The 19,646-nt window shown below is 46.2% G+C and overlaps 1 protein-coding gene across 1 annotated transcript; it reads right to left on the reverse strand.

Annotated features, from left to right (window-relative positions):
• Window positions 1-2,857: 2,857 nt before the first annotated feature.
• On the reverse strand, window positions 2,858-19,137 carry LOC122750317 (carcinoembryonic antigen-related cell adhesion molecule 3-like). Its single transcript, XM_043997021.1, has 7 exons — window positions 19,074-19,137; window positions 16,787-17,143; window positions 13,052-13,160; window positions 11,151-11,215; window positions 8,227-8,288; window positions 5,453-5,506; window positions 2,858-4,066 (listed from the first exon to the last, which is right to left on the reverse strand). The coding sequence occupies exons 1-7, from the start codon at window positions 19,135-19,137 to the stop codon at window positions 3,974-3,976; spliced, it is 804 nt and encodes a 267-aa protein (XP_043852956.1). The 3' UTR covers window positions 2,858-3,973.
• Window positions 19,138-19,646: the final 509 nt, after the last annotated feature.

The raw sequence follows: 19,646 nt of genomic DNA on the forward strand, positions 1-19,646 counted from the left end.
ATTTTTCATACATGAAAATCTATTTCACTCTATATTCAGGGTCTTTGGACTGACTGGGAGTCAGTTTGGCTGTTTGGCTATTAAATCATATAGCTGATTGTTTCCTTAATTATTATGAACTATCTGCAATAGCAGGAAATATTCGACTCTTGGATTTGAGTCACAAATCAAGTCAAATCAAGTTGTCAAGTTAATAAGCATTCATTCATCACCTACTCTGTGCCAAGCATCGTGCTAAGGTTTTGAGTTACCAAGAAGGGCAAAATGAGTCCCTGGCCTCAAGGAGTTTAGCGTGTGATGGGGGAGACTATGTACAAAGAAGATATAGATAGGGTAGATAGGAAGTGAACTAAAGGCCTAGAACTGCGCCTGCCACATAGTAGGCACTTAAATACTTGTTGACTGAAAACTGGAATGTGAAGCCAGAGAACTGGGTGCTTGGGTGACCTTGGGTGACACTCATTTATTGATGTTGAGGCCAAGTCCCTTCCTCTTGTTATCTCTTCATTTGTAAGAGATGGTGACCTTTAAGGCCCCCAATACTTAGCAGGTGCTTGGGACATAGTAGATGCTTAATCAAGGTTTACTCACTGACTGTGTATTCTCTGTTAGTCTCTTTCAGTTGTCACATTCTTTGTGTGTGTGTGTGTGTGTGTGTGTGTGTGTGTGTGTGTGTGTGTGTGTGTGTGTGTGTGTTTTAGTGAGGCAATTGGGGTTAAGTGACTTGCCCAGGGTCACGCAGCTAGTAAGTGTTAAGTTCCTGAAGCCGGATTTGAACTCAGGTCCTCCTGAATCCAGGGCCGGTGCTCTATCCACTGTGCCACCTAGCTGCCCCCAGTTGTCCCATTTTAAGGCCCCTTCCATCTCTGTGTTCTGTGTTCTGATATGTACTCCTATGCTCTGACATTCTGTGTTCTCTACTTAAAATATTCTGGGCTCCCTTTCCACTCCGATATCCCATCCATCTGCTGTAGATTCAAAGGCAGGAAAGAGAAAAGTCCGAGAAGGGACCCAAGGGTTGGTCATGGACTTCTCTCTTGGAGAATAATAGGCTCCCTCTGGCCCTTGAAAGTGACTGCCTCGGACTGGAATGTGGTCTCTGGGAGGGACTGACACAGGGGCATTGCCCTGGGCCCCTCTGGCCTCACTTTGCCAGGATGCCAGCTTGTTTTCCATCAGCACTTCCATACACAGGAAGTGCTCCGCCCTGGGGACAATGAATAGGGCAGGTGGAAGGTCTCTTGCATCTGCTCATTGGAAGGTGGAGCAGAATCTCTCTCCTCAGCCTGAGAATGAGGAGATCTGGACTCCAGGTTGAGTGCGGGTCCCTGCATCCTTGGAACTCTAATGCATTGTCTAGGCCATTGTTGCTTCATCAGTAAAGTGAGGGAGTGAGGAAGGATGATTTCTCAGGTATCTTTGGATCAGGCACACAATGTTCGGAAGGCTTTGAACAGGATGTGCTAGTCATTGTGCTGACTGCTTATCAAATATTATCTCTGAATATTATCTTCTGAATAACCCTCCAAATTAGGGGCTGTTATTACCCCCATTTTATAGTTGAGGAGACTGAGGTAAACAGAGAGTTAAGTGACTTACCCAAGGGCACAAAGCTAGTAAATAACCGAGGCTGGATTTGAACTCAGGTCTTCTCAACTCCAGGCCCATTGTTCTAAACACTGCACAACCAGTTGCTTCTGCTTCTTTGACATTCAGTGTTCTATGTTCTAAGGTCCCTCCCAGCTCTGACATTCCCTTTTCTCAGGTTCTATGCCAGAAGGGCATCTATGGAATCACTGCCCCACTGTGTCTCCCAGAAGGACACTTCTCCAGCTTTCTCAGAACAGCCCCTTTGCATGGCTCTATGGCAGAGCACATGAGCAAAGCAAGCCCCCTGACTCATCAAATATCAGATGTGAAAGGGATGTTAGGGATCATTTAGTCCCCCCACCCCCACCCCTTATAGGTCAGGGACACCCAGAGACAGGGAGAGTATGGTATCTATGCCAGGTCCTACAGTCAATCAACTAACAAATCAATCAATAAACATTTCATTAAATGTACCCAACAAATGCAATGGGGTGGAGGGAGGGAGAATCCAAGGAAAAAATGAAATAGCTGTTCCTTTAAGTAGCTTGCATTCTAACCTGGGAGAAACCATGTCTATTTGAAAGTATACAAAAAAAAAGAAAGAAAGAAAGAAAGAAAGAAAGAAAGAAAGAAAGAAAGAAAGAAAGAAAGAAAGAAAGAAAGAAAGTATACCGTAGTCCCAATAAGTACAAAATACATATTTGGTAGTTTGGGGAGGAAGGGAGCCAAGAGCTGGGGGGAGCAGAGAAGAGGAAGGGGATGCTGGAAAGCATTTACAGGGAGTAGAGGTCAAAGCTGGGGCCAAAAGGCAGGACTTTGGGCTCCCAGGCCAGAGCCCTTTCCATTAAACTGGAACTCTTTCCACTCAGTTTTCCTTTTATGGGGTGTTTGGATCTGTTTCTTCTCATTCTGGTTTTCATAGAAAGAGGAGCCAACTAGCCACCCCTGACATTCTTCAACCTCATGGAAATTTTCTTCTTCATTCCACAGCCCACAGGCCTGGCTTCTGAGTGACGGGGTATTTTGGGGGTGGTGGTGGTGGCAGACCATCTTTACCATGAATACCAACCTACCTGGAATTTGTCTCCATCCTTCAATGCACAATTCAGATGCCACCTCCTCCAGGCAGCCTTCCTGGGAACTATCCCCTTGGACCTCAGGTAACAGTGGGATGAATCAAGGATGGATCTGAGGTTATAAACCTGGGTGCCTATTAGGATAGGGTTATCTCAACAGAAATAGGGAAGACTGAAGGAGGTATCAGCTTGGGGGTGGGGTGGGGAGGAAGTGGCAGAGGAAAGATAGGTGTTGAACAAATTATTTACATATTTTGTTTTCACATCACTAACATTTCCAAATATCTCTCTCTTCCCATTCCATAAACAATAAGCCATTACATTCTTACAATGCTTGTAAGAATAGCATAAAGAATAACAAGAATAAAAAAATAAGCGATTCAAGAAATCTAACCAACAGATTGAGTCTGACAATACATGCAGGATTCAGCACCCATAGCTCCCCACTTCTATGAGGAAGGGAGGGTGATGTATTCTTTCATCTTTTCCCCAGGCACAGACTTGGCCACTGTGCAGTCACTGTGTGTGGCTCCCCATTCCTCCCTCTAAATATTACTTACTTCCTCTGTACCAGTTCAGGTAATTCTCATGTTTCTCTGCCCTTTTCGTATTCATCATTTCTTTTGGGGGCAATACTATTTCATTCTATTCACATCCCACAGTTATGTGGGATCAATGAGGGTCTATCTGTTCCCAGTTTTTTATGACCACAGATAATGGCTTAGATGAATATTTTGGTGTACGTGGCAACTTCTTTCTGTGATCTCCTGAATGTAGATCACTAATAGCGGAGTTTTGGGGTCAGAGGGTATAGACATTTTAGAGGAAAGAAGATAGGAAAACATAGAGGTGTTGATCTTGTTGGCTTCACAGAGCAAGGATCCCTTGTCTAAAGTCCAGCCACAGTGTGATTTGGCTTTTATCTGGCTCAAGCACATGCAGCCCCTGATCCCTTTCCTTTCTCTCTGCTCTGTCTGAGCGGTCTGGAAGCATTTCCTCTCCTCAGTCCTTGCTCTTCTCTCTCTCTTTCTCCTGATGGATTTCTCCTTGCCTCTGGTCTCTCAGCTTTCTCCCCTGAAAGCTGCCCGTGATCCCCACCTTAATGATGGGAACTGGTTAGACCGTGAAAGCATTTCTAGGGACCAGTGAGAGGCAATATGTTACAGAAGATAGGGCACTGGATCTGGAGTAAGGAAGATCTGGATTCGAATCCTGCCCAAGACATGTTCTGTGGGCCTTGGGTTCCTCATCTGTAAAACAAAGGGGTTGGACTCAGGGGCCTCTGAGATTTCTTCTAGCTCCACATTCTAGGATTTCGTGATTTTCCCTTTTCCGTGGGCTTGAGGTTTCTTCCAGGATGTGATCTTATCATAAACATCTATTTCGGTGACATTCAGAGCCTGGGGACGGAGAAAGGAGACGTCAGGGCATCCAAGGCCTTCCCACTCCTTGCCCTGTTTTGGACCTTCTGGTCTTCAAAATTACGCCTTTCTCCCAGAAATTTCGTTCAGTGCTTAGGGCCTCCTTGCCCTGGATCACTCTCCCACCCATAAGGCCTCCACAAGATCCATCCCCTTCTCCCATCCATGAGTTCCATTGTGGGAAAATAATGGGATTTGGCAGATACTCCAAGGCCCACCTGGAGATTAATCTAAATGGATTGAATTAAGTGAGAGTGATTGACTTTGCTGATTAGCCTACTTCAAGTTAATTAGATTGTAACCACACCTGGCTGGCCCTTAAGGCGGTATTGCTCTCAGAAGCTAAGGACTTTGAACTCAACTTGAGACCACCTTCCAGTCCAGTGAACAATGGAATTGGGTGATGCCACCAATCAGCTTGAAGCAGTGTGTAAGGACCGCCTCTGCTCCAGACCTATAAAAAGCTTCCACACTCAGTTTGAGGGGCAGTTTGTGGTTGAAGCAGACTCGTGGCAGAGGACTTGAGGAAGAACCAGACCAGGCTGGAACTCTAGGCTAGATAGGCCTTTTCTTAAATCCATGTATTCTTTTTTTTTTTTAATACCTAGTATGCTTTAATAAATGCTTAATGACCAAAGATTGGTGCTAAAGCTTCTAATTTAAGGTGGCCACACATTAGATTTTTTAGATAACATAGGTGAAATTTTAAACATCGCCCCATCTAGAACATTTTGTTAAGATCTTTTTTTTGTGAGGCAATTAGGGTTAAGTGACTTGCCCAGGGTCACACAGCTAGTAAGTGTTAAGTGTCTGAGGCCAAATTTGAACTCAGGTCCTCCTGAATCCAGGGCCGGTGCTCTACCCACTGCACCACTTAGCTGCCCGAAGCCTCCATTTTGTGAAGGCCCAGGCCAACTTGCCTTCCTTCACCTCCTAGCCCTATTTCTGCTTCCTTTTCCAGATACCTTCATTCCCTCTCTCCCTTTTTCCCTATCTCCCTCCCTCCCTCATTCCTTCCCTCCCTCCCTCCCTTATTTTTGGCTCCCTTTTGTGTACTGTGTTTCTCCTTTAGAATGTAAGCTCTTTGAGGGTGGGGATGATTTTCTTCCTTCCTTCCTTCCCCCCCCCCTTGCTTGTATGTGTAGCCCCACTGCTTAGCACAAGACCCTAGCACATGGTAAGTGCTAAATCAATGCTGGTTTCCTTCCTTCCGAGGAAGGAGGTGAGAACTGGGAGGGTCCCCATTTGTCTTCTTCCCTCCATCCTGGTCTTGTTCCTAGGCCCCATAATAAACTGGCATTTCCTCCTCTCTTTCAGTGGTGGGGGCAGGGGTGGGGAGGATTGGCCCCTTCTTCGTGCACATACCTGGTAGACATTCTCAGATGGGGCATCAGGGGAGATAGAGGAAGAGCCCTGGTCCTGTGGAGTGGGAAAGAGCAGCCTGGTCAGAGACAAATGGGACATCAGAGGTTGAAAGGACTTTACACTAGGGCTTCTTAAACTTTTTTTTGCTAGTGACCCCTTTTTGCCTGAGAAATTTTTACATGACCCTGAGTATATAGGTATATAAAATAGGTATATATAACCTTTTACCATTGCCAATTTTTCACAACCCCACATTCAGTTACATGATGCCATATGGGGTTGTGACCCATAGTTTAAGAAGCTTTGATGTAGAATAGGGAACTTAGATGTGGGAGGACCCTTAGAACAGAGAATGTCAGAGATGGGAGGGCCCTGAGAACATAGAATGTCAGAGTTGGGAGGGGCATTAATCCATTCATCATGTATCTATTAATCACCTTCTATGTGATTAACAACACCACCACTCCCTGATCTCAAGAAAGTTACATTCTAGCGATTGGGGAGTCAAGGAGAAAAGTGTATCAAGAAAGCTTCCATGTTGCTATTTGACCTGAGCTTAGAAGGGAGATAAGAGGCCATATTGAGGACAGGGAGTGTGTTCTGACCATAGGGACAGCCAGTGCAAAGGCCTGGAGGCAGGAGGTGGAGGTCTGATGAAGAGTAATAAGGTCAATCTGGGGAAACTGTCAGTTGTATAAAAGAGAGAACTGTGTACTAGGACAGGAAAGGTCTGGTGGGATCTGGGTGAAGGGCTTTTGGGACAAACAGAGGAGTTTTATCTTATCCTTTCTCCCCCTTCAATTTGGCTTCTTAGAAGACTCACTTCTAAGCTCTCTTTTTTTGACAATTGGGGTTGACTTGCCCAGGGTCACACAGCTAGTAAGTGTTAAATGTCTGAGGTCAGATTTGAACTCAGGTACTCTTGACTCCAGGGCTGGTGCTCTATACACTGTACCACCTAGCTGCCCCTAAGTTCTCCTTTAGCACCAACAGTTTTTTTTTTTTTTTGGCAGGGCAATGAGGGTTAAGTGACTTTCCCAGGGTCACACAGCTAGTTAAGTGTCAAGTGCCTGAGGCCGGATTTGAACTCAGGTACTCCTGAATCCAGGGCCAGTGCTTTATCCACTGTGCCAACTAGCTGCCCCTTAGCACCAACTTTTACAGAAGACTTTCTTGATCCTCTTTACACCCCCACTTCCCAGCTACTCAAGGTAATAGGGAGCCATTGAAACTGCTTGAGTAGACGTTTATATCTTCAGGGAATTCACTTTGGTAGCTGTATGGAAGACTGATTAGAGAGAAAAGAGAAGAGGCAGCAAGGCCAATTAGGAGGCTTTTATAATCGCCTAGGCCAGAGGGGATGAGGATTTGACTGAATGTGGTGGCTGGCTGGGTGGGGAGAAGATATATGGGCAAGATTTCCTGGGGGTAGAAGTGACAACATTTAGCAACTGGCTATGTTGGTTGAGTGAGAGTGAGAAGATGACAGTGGGAGCCTGAGGGCTGGGAAGATGGTGGGGCCCTTGAAAGTAATAGGGAAGTTAGGAAAAGGTGATGTCTTGACTTGTGCATGAATTGGATAGAAGTGAGGCAGAGCTGTGCAAAGTCATCAGCTTCACTCCTCCAGAGTCATCAGAGTCCGGTGACAAGACAGGTCAGGATGACTGGAGATGGCCCAGGAGATCTGGGTTATTGTTTTCAATGAGATGATAACTGGGGGCAGCTAGGTAGCACAGTGGCTAAAGCACCGGCCCTGGACTCAGGAAGACCTGAGTTCAAAGCTGTCCTCAGACACTTGACACTAACTAGCTGTGTGACCCTGGGCATGTCACTTAACCCTCATTGCCCTGCTGAGAGAGAGAGAGAGAGAGAGAGAGAGAGAGAGAGAGAGAGAGAGAGAGAGATGATAACTGAGCTTAGAGCTGAGAGAGACCTTAGGATATAGACTCTCACTAGAGAATAGAATGTCAGAGTTGGCAAGGGCTTAGAATACAGATTGTCACAACTAGAAAGTGTCTTAGAAATCACTCACCTCCAAGGAGGGGCGGGAACATCCTCCCTGCCAAGGCATCTCGTTCCCCTTTCAGACACATCAAATAGAAGGCGTTTTCTTCACACGAAACCTAAATTTTCGCCTCTACAACTTCACCTATTTCTACTTACTAGTTATGTGCTAGGGTATATTCTTACCTCTGGGGCCAAACTGACTAAGCTCAATCCTACTTCCAAATGATAGGCCTTCAGCTAGGCAAAGATGGTTCTCATATCTGCTCCTCCCAAACCAAATCTTTTCTTCTCCAGGCTGGCTGCCACAAATTCTTTCCATGGATCTGTTTATGATAGGCCTATCACCCTTCTGAAGACCCTCCGCTGGATGCCTTAGAGCTCATCAGCAGTGAGTATCCCACCCAACCTCTCAGGGCCTGGGTATATTTCCAGTTCTGGGCAAAGGGTCCCCTTCCCACCCCATGATTCTTGTTGTTGTTTAGCCATTTTCACTCATGCCAAGGGGTCTTTGTGACCCTTGTTTTGGGGTTTTCTTGGCAGAGATACTGGAGTGGTTTGCTATTTCCTTTTCCAACTCATTTTACAGATGGCGACAGGGTTAAGTGACTCGAACAGGGTCACACAACTAGTAAGTAAGTGTCTGAGGTCAGATTTGACCTCAGGTTTTTCTGACTCCAGGTTTTGCACTTGATGCACTGTGCCATCTAGTTGCCCCATCCCATGATAGACACCCAAAAATCCCTGAAGAAAGGGACCTTTGTCCTTACCTGTGGAAGCTGGGGAAAGCCTTGAAGCAAAGCATTGTTCACATACACAATGGAGTCTTCACCTGGAGCGGGGGAAACCCAGACAGAAGATCTTCTTGGTGTGTCCTTAGCCAAAATGCCATGAGAGAATAACTAGACAGAGAAGGAAGTCGGGGTGGGAGGAAAGTAGGTGGCACAATGGATAGGGGACTGAACCTGGAGTCAGGAAGATCTGAGTTCAAATCTATCCTCAGACATATGTTGACTGTGTGACCTTGAGCTAGTCCTTTAACCTTCACCTGCCTCAGTTTCCTCAAGTGTAAAATGGTGATAATAATGACACCTATCTCCCAGGATTATGGTGAAGATCAAATGAGGTAATTCTAAAATGCTTAGTACAGTGTTTGGTATACATACAGTTGTTGCTTAAGAAACGTTTGTTTCATGTATAACCTATATAAAATTGGTTTCCTTCTCAATGAGGAAGTTGGGGAGAGAGGGAAAGAATTTGGAACTCAAAAATTTAAAAACAAATGTTAAAAATATTTTTTATATGTAAAAAAGAAAAAAAGAAAAGAAAATGCTTGTTTCCTTCTTTTTTTTTTCTTACCTTCCCCACAACTACATGTAGCATATCTATAATCTAAGATTCCAAGGTGGGCCTCCAACAAGGTTTCTATGTCTTGGCTTCCAGGGATCTCTGATTGTAGAGTGTTCTAGACCCTATGGTCTGAGATTCCACAAATAGCCCCTTCCTTCCTGAGCACCTCCTCTCAGCTCTGTGTCCTCCTTTCCAGAGAAATTCCAGGAAAATGTAAACTCCTTGAGGGCAAGGACTAGGTCAATTTGATCATAAAGTTTCATTCTGATGGGTGCCTCATCATGGCACGGAGGGAAGCCTGGGTCCTCCAAGGCTGTGCCCATGAAAAAAGATTGCCAAAGCATTTTCATTAAAAAAATCCATATCTGTTTTCTGTGACCACCCTTGCTAAATAAGCATTTCCAAAGAAATTACCAGGGAGATAATGGTCATTCCTGCACCTTCGTTAGTTGCAGAGGATGAAGAGATAAGATAAAGAAATTCTACTAAAAACTCAATAAAACCTACCAAATTAAATCAATATCTACTTTCTGACTCAGTGACTTCAATGCCAAGAGCAGGATGAGGAAGGAAAACACAATTCAGGAATAAGAAATAAAGAGGCTATAACTACATTTCAAGAAGAGAATTGGGAGGTGCTAGATATGACAAGCACCAAATAACATCACAAAATTGGAAATTGATTATAGACTTATAGAAAGAAAATGATTGATTACCAGGGTGGTCAGTGTTCAGCCAGGCCATGTATGTTTGAGATAAAAATCAAAAGCAAATTAAAATAAAAAATAAAAATTAGAAGAGATGATATGCAATGGAGGCAACTCAGACCTGATTTTTAAAATGCAGTTGTTGATGCTGAAGTATAGGAATTGGATAAGGAACTAACATCAACATCAATGCAGAATACTGTCATTTTCTAATGGAATTTATTTATTCATTTATCTATTCATTCATTTATTTATCTATTCACTTATTTATTTATCTACATTTCATTTATTTATCTATCATCTCTGTATGTATGTATGTATCTATCTATCTTAATGGAATTTAAACAATGAAAATCAATTGCTACAATGAGGAAGCTAAAGGAAACTAGGAATCCTAGCAGCAAACACTTACCAAACAGGAAGTTAAGACAATAGTAACTGACGATGGAGTCTTCAAAAAGAAAAATAAAAGAATCGGGGTTCAATGAGAAAATAAAGGACACATTAAAGAGAAATGATTTTTGTCAGGAGAATGAAAAAAATGGAAGGAAAAGAAAGAAAAGGACAATTTTGTACTTAGAACTCAGTTGGATGTTAACTACAAGAGATAAGTGGTAATACTAGCCAGCAATGAGTTCAATATGTACTACCAGCCAGGAAGGTGAAGATACTCTATCCTGTAGGCCCCAAGTGAACATGGTCATGGTGATACCCATGGAAGGAGTGAAGACCTTCTATGACACATAGGTAGCTATGTGTCTTTTGCCTGAGAGTGAAGGTAGGTCTGGAATTTCTCTAGGAGGGGACATCAGAGGAAGTACAAATTGCAGCCCTTGCTCAGTCTCCACCATGTTGGATCTTGAATGTCTGGTGGCAGGAGCAACTGTGTAACAAAGACCTATGTGAAGAGACATAGACCAAGAAAAGGAGGAATGATACCTGGAAACTTTGACTCCATTCCTCAGAGAACATCCTACTGTTAAGAGAGATGGAGCGGGGAGAGAGAGAGAGAGAGAGAGAGAGAGAGAGAGAGAGAGAGAGAGAGAGAGAGAGAAAGTTGGAGCAAAGTAACGAAGCCCAGGACTGGACTGCTAAGATTCTAACTGAGGAAAGAGAAAAAACAGTTGATGAGATCAAAGGAAGACTCCCCCATGTATTTCATGTATTTAGTATTCAGTGTAAACAGATTCTATTGACTCAAAATGGTGGCAGGAAGTGTGAGGTCTAAGTTCACTGTGCTCAAAGGAAAGGGCTGCTAACTCATATGGTGAACACTAGCTAGAGTTAGCACTCATTTTACACATGAGGAAACTGAGGCCCAGAGAGCAGAAGTATTTCCCCAAATGTCACACAGTTACTAAATGGGAGAAATGAATTTCCCTTTCTGTGAAGGAGGATCTAAAAGAAATTTCAGTGATGTGAGGATGAGAATGTAGGTCCTCCTGGTACATCATACAGTCATAGAATAATGGGGTAGAAAGGACCCTCAGAAATGGTCTAGTCCAGCCACTTAATTTTACATTTAATCTAATTGAGACCTAGAGAAGGGTAGGGAATTGCCCAAAGTCACGATGGCAAGATGTGGTTTCCCTATTTTTTTCTGATGCATCACATTGTCCGTCAGGGACCATACTCACTTTCTTTCTGGGATGGGCGAGACCTCCATCCTAGAATCGGATTTCCTAGCATACCCCGAGAGGCCCTGAAACAGCAGGACAGGAGAGCCATGAATAGTCATCTTCCATGGGGCCCTCTGGCTTGGGAGTAAGTGAAGGGGAGGTCCCTGGATACCTGGCTTTGGGAGGGTCCAAAAGCCACGGGGAGGGGCTGTTAACAGCCATTCCTGGAGACTCTGACCTGTGCCTTCAACAATCTGATGGTCATGTCCTCCTAGATGAAGGTCCTAGTGGTTCCTTAGCCTCCACAGTTCACACCAGAATTCACTATTTCCTCCATGAAGCTTGTCTCCATGCATACCCCTTCCCTCTCAACTTCCTTATTTCTCTTGAAAATTTGATCATCCAGGCTGGGAACTACAGGTAGATCTTCTCTTCCCCTCGAATCACATCCAGTTGGTTATCTTGCTCTGTCTAGTCTTCTCTTTCAGTCATCATCTTCTTCCCACCTATGTAGCCCTTGCCCTACTTTCAGCTCTCATCTCCTTGTCTAGACTTGTGTAAGATCCTCCTAACTGGTTTCCATACTTCCTGTGTCTTTTCTCTCCAGTCCATGCTTACTGGTGCCAATCAAAATCTTGCTAAGGCTCAAGTCTGACCCTGTCACTCCCTTGCTCAAGAATCCTCCATGGTGTGCTATAATATAAGTCATTGAGATTGGCATTCAAAGCCCTTTCCTATTGGGGTCTGACAGTGGGACTGATGACTTACTTCCTTGATGCTTTTCTTCATATAACCCAAGATCACTGCAGATTTTTCAGCTGCCATGTCAAACTGTTGATTCCTTTTGAGCTTTCAGTCCATGAACATCCCCAGATTTTTTCAGATGAACCCATATAGCCATATCTATTTCATCCTTTTCACTTGTGAGATGAATTTTTTGAACCCAAGTGACATTTTGAACCCAAGATTTGACATTGAACTATACTAAATTATTTCTTCCTTCCCTCCCTCCCTTCTTTTATTCTTCTTTTCTTCTCTCCCTCCTTCCCTCCCTGCCTCACTCGCTCTCTCTTTTCCTTCCTTCCTTCCTTCCTTCCTTCCTTCCTTCCTTCCTTCCTTCCTTCCTTCCTTCCTTCCTTCCTTCCTTCCTTCCTTCCTTCCTTCCTTCCTTCCTTCCTTCCTTCCTTCCTTCCTTCCTTCCTTCCTTCCTTCCTTCCTTCCTTCCTTCCTTCCTTCCTTCCTTCCTATGCCTGCAGTCATTTGCTTCACTCTTTCTGCTCCATGCTCTGCCCCAGTGAACTTTGGCTCCTTTGTTTTAGGGAACAGGGTGGAGCTGAGAAGATAGCAGGGTCTCCTTCCCCATCTCCCCTCCACTGAGGAAGTGAGAGGCTGTTTTTAAGAGAGGAGAGGGGAAATGAACAATCTAGAGAGAGAGGAGGAGACTCTAGATGTGAGTCATAGTGCAGAGAAGCAGGAGTTTTAGGAAGGAAGTGAAGCCAGGACTTAGAAGTGACTGCATGGAGCTGGGAGTACTGACACAGGCCTCTAATTTCTGTTACCATGGAGGCTGAGCATGGTGGATTGCTTGAACTTGGGAGTTGGGAACGGCAGTGCCTTAAGTGGGTTTCTTGTATTTGTTTTTGGCACTGTCCAACACCCATAAGGAAGACCCTTGGGGAGTGAGTTCCTTTCAGGCTACCTAAAAAAGAGTAGACTGGGCCAGATTGGGAATGGAGTTGGTTGAAACTCTCCAGGTGATTAACCCATGAGTTGCTGTGGCATTTCCAACCTGGGTGAGGTAGGGAGACCCAGTTTTAAAAATCAATGAGTGGAGGGAGTGGAAGATAGTCCTGGGTCCTCTCCTCCAATTTGGGGAAACCCTCTTGGGGAGAGAGAAAATCAAGGAGACCCCATCTTACCGTTCAGTCTTCCTGATGCAAAGGATATAGATGAAGGCTGAAATCAAAACCACCTGAACCACAGCTCCAATAAAAATACTAGGTGTGATACTTCCTCTGGAACGCAGAGCTGTTATGGAGAGGAGCAGGGAACCCGAATAAGCATTGATTAAGCACCTGCTATGTGTCAGGCACTGTGCTAAGCATTTTTACAAATACTATCTAATTGTTGTTATTTCTCCTTTGTTCTTGAAGAGGACTGTGACATTGGGAAGTGATGTCATGATTTGCATTGAATTGGATTTAAGTGAGGGAGGGCTGAGCAAGGTCACCAGTCTCACTCTGTCCTCCAGAGCCATCTGGGTCCAGTGGCAAGATGTATATCAGGACAACTGGAGATGGCCCCCAATGTTTAAGGGGAGGTAGGTGCTATCATGATCCCCCTCTTACAGGCAAAGAAACTGAGGTAGATAGGTTAAGTGACATGCCCAGGGCCATATAACTACTAAGTATCTGAGTTTGGATTTGAACTCAAGTCTTCCTGACTCCAGGCCCAATGCTCTATCTACTTCTCCACCTAGCTGTCTGAGAAGGAAGTGATTTTTGGGGGGTGCGGGGGGGGGTTTGGGGAATGGAGGGAGCTTGGGGAAAAATTCTCTCTATAAAGCTGACTTGGCTTATGCACCTTGCACTTGCCTCTTGGTAGGGCTGTATTGTCAGTGTCTGGAAGACATCTAGTGACACCCGAGCATTGGTGCAATGTGCCTGACACTGAGCTCATCATGTCCCCCCCCAAAAAAAGGGGGAGACCCCTTCCTTGTCCCCTTCTTCTATTTTTCTATTCCTGAAGCTCAAACTACAATTCTCTTTGAATTTATCTACCTGCCCATTCCCACTACCCTCTGCTCCCACATCCAACCAATGGCTATGATGTGATCTCTAATCTAAGAGGTATTCGTGGGGATACTGCTCCCTTTTCTCTGCTTCTGTGACAGGTCCTCATCTATTCTCCCCTGGACTATGACAATAATTTCCCCCCGGTCTTTCAGCTCCTGGGCTCCTGGTTCTCTCCAATCTATCCTTCCCAGCACCTCCTAAATACTCTTCCTAACCCCCTATTGGGACCATGTGACTCCTCTCCCTGAATTCTTCAATGACTCCCAGTGTCTACAGAGTAAATGACAAACTGTAGATCCTGGCATCCAAGGCCCTTCACAATCTGGGTCCTGCCAACCTGTTGGATACTTTGATATGGTCCATATTCCATCCATATGCAATTATTCTACACCCTCATTATCATGCAACTTTCTGTCTCTATGCCCTTGCTTAATCCAACTCCCGTGTCTTGAATAGACTTCCCCTCTTCTTCCCCCAACACCTCCTTCAAGGTTAAACTCTGGTGGTCACCTCATTGAAGAAGCCGAGCCTTTCTTGTTGACCCGACCCTCCCCCATGTAACTGAATCAAAAGCACTAGTGGAGGAAGAGTAACTACTCACAGCAACTTGAACTTCCTATGTATCTTTTATCCTAACAACCTTTGGAGGACGGCTAGGTGGTGCAGTGGATAGAGCACTGGCCCTGGAGTCAAGAGGACCTGAGTTAAAATCTCACCTCAGACACTTACTAGCTGTGTGGCCCTGGGCAATTCACTTAACTCCAATTGCCTTAAACATGGGCGGGGGGTCATCTCCAGGCATCCTGATGTATCTCTTGCCACTGGACCCAGATGGCTCTGGAGGAGAGAGTGAGTGAGGCTCCTGACCTTGCTCAGCCCTCCCTCACTTAAATCCAATTCACTGCAAATCAAGACATCATCTCCTAATGTCTGGGAGCCTGAGATTCTTTTCGCCAATGCCCTCCTCTTGCAATGCCCCAAACTCTGCCTTGTACTCAAGAGGTGCCCAGTAAGGGCTTGTGAGTGACAGTCTAGAATGCCCAGCGGGGCCCTCTCCTAGCTGGTTGTGAATTTGGCCAGTGACTCACGGGGATCACTGCTTGTCGATAGGAGGAAGCCAACATGAGGACACCTGGAGCTGCTCGCAGGACTGCTCCCCACACTGCAGATTCTTGGATCTCAGTAAGAAAAGCTCTCAGGTGGCCTCTGCAGCATCTTCCCCTTTTGAGTTTCTATGGCTTTGTACCTCAGAAATAATCTAGTCTAAACCATGCCAGTAGTAATCCCCTCTCCATTTCCCCTGGCAAATCATCAACTAGCATTTCCTTGAATACTCCAATAATAGGGATCTCACCACCTACAGAGAGAGTCCATTCCCTGATGGATAGCTCTCATTGTTGCGGTCCTCATTTGGAGCTCAAATCAGCTTCTCTGGAACTTTCTCCTATTGCATAATCTGACAAACTATAGGGTTCATCGTCTCCTCCAGCTGAGGCTCACTGGTCTCCTCTTTGAGAAGCCTGGGCTCCTCCTGGCATTTTACTTTACCCAGAAGATGGAGTCAGCCTGGTCCACAGCTCTGGCTCTGCCCCCACCCCCAACCCTCCCCCTTCCTCCTGCCCCATTTGTCTGGACAGCTCTGGCTCTTCCCCCTCAGGGCATGGGGAGTCCAGGGATAAGGCTGCATCTGGCTGATCTTGGGTCCCAGGCAGCCCATCTGCTCTGAACCCTGGGGGAGAAAGCAGCCTAGGTCTGAGCCCGGCTGGGGCAAACTGGCAAGAGAGTATCAGTGAATCCTCCAGGAGAGGATCTTTTCCTCTGTGGTCTTTGACACACCCCATGTCAGGGTAGCCTTTGGAGCCCTGTGCCTGCCTGGGAAGAATGGGAAAGGCCAGAACAGTTTCCCATCCTAGCTGGGGAGAACTGGGGAGAGAATGACAACTGATCATCTCCCAAATACTGGCTGCTCCACTGGGTACTCAAACCCAGCTGTGCCACTTCCTGTCTATGTCCCCCCGGGGCAATTCCCTTCTCCTCTTGAGGCCTCAGTTTCCTTGTCTGTAAAATTAGGGCCTTGGGCGAGGTGGCTCAGTGGATAGAGCACTGGGTCTAGAGTCAAGAAGACCTGAGTTCAAATCTAGCCTCTGGCACTTATTAGCTGTGTGACCTTGAGCAAGTCACTTCCCCACCTTTTGTGTTAGTTTCCTCATTTGTAAAATGGGGGTCATAATAGCACCTACCTCCCAGGGTTCAAATGAAATAATTGTAAAATGCTTAGCATAGTGCCTGGCACATAGTAGGTCTAGATAAATGTTTGATTCTTATTATTTTTAAGGTCCCTCCTAGGTCTAAATTAATGATTCTGTTGAATCCTTTTTACCCACCAAGGACTTAAGCAGCCTTTGACTATCCCTGAGTTTTGTTTTTTTTTTTTTTTGGTTTGGTTTTGTTTTTGTTGGGTAATGAGGGTTAAGTGACTTGCCCAGGGTCACACAGCTAGTACCCATCAAGTGTCTGAAGCTGGATTTGAACTCAGGTCCTCCTGAAATCAGGGCCGGTGCTTTATTCACTGTGCCACCTAGCTGCCCCCTATCCCAGGTTTTCTAACAGGACCAAGGCAGGAGCTGCAAGTCTGTGTTCAGATCTGGGGTGACTCCTAGCCTCCTAAAATAGCAGAGGAGGTATGGAGAGCCCCTGTGACCCATTCCCCAGGGAGATCTAGGCTTGGGTGTGCTCCACTCCCTGGGGCACATTCTTGCTTCTCCTTGCTCCCAGAAGTCGGAGCATAGGGAAGGTCTCTCGTCCCAGATGAGGGAAGCCATTTCAGAGTTGTGGCTGCCTTGGAAGGGTAGAACTTACCGTACACCTGTAAATGCACGCGGATGGTTGTGACTTGACATTCCGAGTGAACAACTTGCACGATGTACTCATCGTTGTCACTGAGGGTGAGGTTGGGGATGAGCAGGCTGCCATTGGGGAATATGACCTCCCGGCTGTTTTCTGGGGTCTGCAACTTGCTCTGGAGGTGATAGCTGATGATCTGGTTGGAATGCTCTGCTGACTTTCGGTACCAGGTATATCTGCAAGCAATCTTGGAGAAGCCCTGGATGGACAGGATGACTCTGCTGCCCACCATCCCATAGGGTGGGATTGACACAACCGTGATGGGAGCATCTTGAGCAGACATCGGCTGCATCCAGCAGCTGAAGATGGAGGCTGAGAGGGGAGGAAGGAGGCAGAGGTCAGCAGGGTCCGCCTGTCCTCCTGAGAGACTCAGGTCACTAAGAGGCTCCAAGTCCCCAGGGAGAGGGTGTGAGTGTCTGTCTCCATCTCCATAGAGGAACCAAGCATTTGTTTTTTAACAAAAGCCACCCCCAAGTTCTCCCTAAATGATAATAACCTCTGCACTGGCCACACTGGGACTTGATTCAGAAAGCCACTGACAGAATATTAGGCCAAACACTGCAGAGAGAAATTGGTGAATAAAATGGTGAGGCTGAGGCTGAAAGGAGGGCTGGGTAGAGTGTCATAGCCTCATTTTGCAGATTAGCAAACTGAGGCACAGAGACATTAACTTACCTGTCTACTGTCCCACAGGAAATAATAGCAGTGTTGGAGCTCAGACCTTCTGGCTCACAATTCAAGGCCTTTTCTGCTACACCCTGGGTGTACATTAAGGCTGACAGTTTTGCTCCCAAACAGCCCTGGGCAGGAGATTGGACAGGTATAATTCTCCCCATTTAGGCCAGTGAAGAAATGGGTTCAGAGAAATTTAGTGACTCATTCATGGTCCTATAGCTGCTAAATATCTGAGTTGTGTGGAAATTTATTTTGATTTGGGGACCCTACCTTTAGGCTGAGATTAGAAAGCCTTAGGTCCTCAGGGTCTCTCCCCCTCCTCCTCAGCTTCAGCTGAGTGAAAAAGCCCCGTGGGCTATACAAGATGCCAAGTCGGACAGCTAGGGGGAAAAAAAGCCCCAGCTCCCCCCAACTTGAGCGGAGCTATCTGAAAGATCCCGGATAGCCTGTGCTGAGGCATGTGAAGTGGGAGTGCACACCCCCCCCCCCCCCCCCCCCCCCCCGCCCCCAACCAGTCGCAGCCCTGGCTGGCGGATTAGCTTGGTCTGTGGGGGCGAAGGAAGCCCCGAGATTTGAGTGGAGAGAAGAAAAGGTATATATAGACCTGGGAGTTAGACTCAGGAGGGGCGCTGACTAGAGGAGGACGGACTAGACAAGAAAGAGGGGGTGACTAGAGGGGAGCGCAGACAAGGACGGAGGAGAGTTCAGTTCGAACAAGGAGATGGGGCTGAGAAGAGGTCAAGTGGGTGGCTGACAAGATTAGAAAGGAGAAAGGGGGGGCAGGGGAGACGAGATGAACAGCAACGCAGGACTAGGAGCAAAGGCGGCAGAAGACAGACTGACCAGGAGGCATCGGAGAGCACAGAAGCAGGTCAGCACTGGGTACAGGTTGGAGAAAGTGAAGATTAAGAGTTAGAAGAAAGGAGCTGAGCGGGGAAAGTGTAGCATGCCCTGAGGCAGGAGGCGGCTAAGGCCCTTATTGTATTCAAGAAATTCAAATTGCAGCAGGTGGGAAAGAGACCCAGGAAAGCAGTCAGGTTATACATTTTATTTCCCTGTATTCTTAATTTAAATACGATCTCATAAATAAACTCTGCTTTGATTATTTAGTTAAGAGGCTTCTTAATACTTTGCTTATCAATTTGGGAGTGGAGCAGTGTGGTGGAACTTTATAAATGGCCCATATTAAATTAAATGCAGTCAGATAGTCAAATAGTCAAAAGTCCCCAGATTAGTCCTCCAGTCAGATTAGCCCTCCAAATTAGGCTAGTCAATTTAAAAATATTCTAACAGCTGGGATTTGAATCTATGTCTTCTCTGACTCGATGTCCCTCCCTTTGCCACTGTAAAGATGTCCTCACCTCAGGGGATTGTCCCAAGCTGCCAGTTCCCCCTCTGCTCCTGTCTCAAGAAGAACTCCCATGCTGCATCTGGAGAGATTGTTGTTGGGACAGATCCCCAAGGACTAGTCTGGTGCCTGGGCTGATTCTCTTGTCTGGGAACAATCTCCTTAGCCTCTGTCTCTCTTTTCTTGCCTCCCTCCCCCCTGGTATAGTTGGTGTCTCACCTGTGATCAGGAGCCCCTTACAGGGGCTGTCTCTCCTGTGGGGAGCTTCTGAGAGATGATCCATGGGTCTGTGTAATTACCCTTGTCCCTCCCAGGAATCTCTGCCTCCCTGTCCTGAGTCCAAAAGCAGACCCTGGAGGTGTCCTTGTTGTTCTCCAGGCTTTGGGCTGTCCTTGCCTGGGAGCCCAAAGTGGTCTCTGCTTTATCTCCCCCTCTTTCTCTAGGGGACTGAACCCTCTCTCTCTCTCTCTCTCTCTTTAGTGTATCTGAAGCTCTATTCTCTGCAGGGATCACATGGGTTTTACAGGGCAGGGACTAGGTCTCTGAACTTTCTCCTCCCCTGCCTGTGACTGTGGTTTCCTGTTTCTCTCAGGGAGCCCCTCCCCTGCTTAGATCCCACCCACTGTCCATGGAGAAAGGGTTCTGTCCCCCAGGAGACTAGGTATCACTCAGTGTTTCCTACTGTTCACTTTTGCTCATACCTGTTGCCTCAGCTCTATTCCAGTCACCCCTTTCTCTTCTAGGACAGGGAAGGGCAGAAGCCTTCACTGAGCCTAGAGCCATCAAGGAGCT

The sequence above is a fragment of the Dromiciops gliroides genome, chromosome 3 (genome assembly GCF_019393635.1).
Source record: "Dromiciops gliroides isolate mDroGli1 chromosome 3, mDroGli1.pri, whole genome shotgun sequence".
NCBI lineage: Eukaryota > Metazoa > Chordata > Mammalia > Microbiotheria > Microbiotheriidae > Dromiciops > Dromiciops gliroides.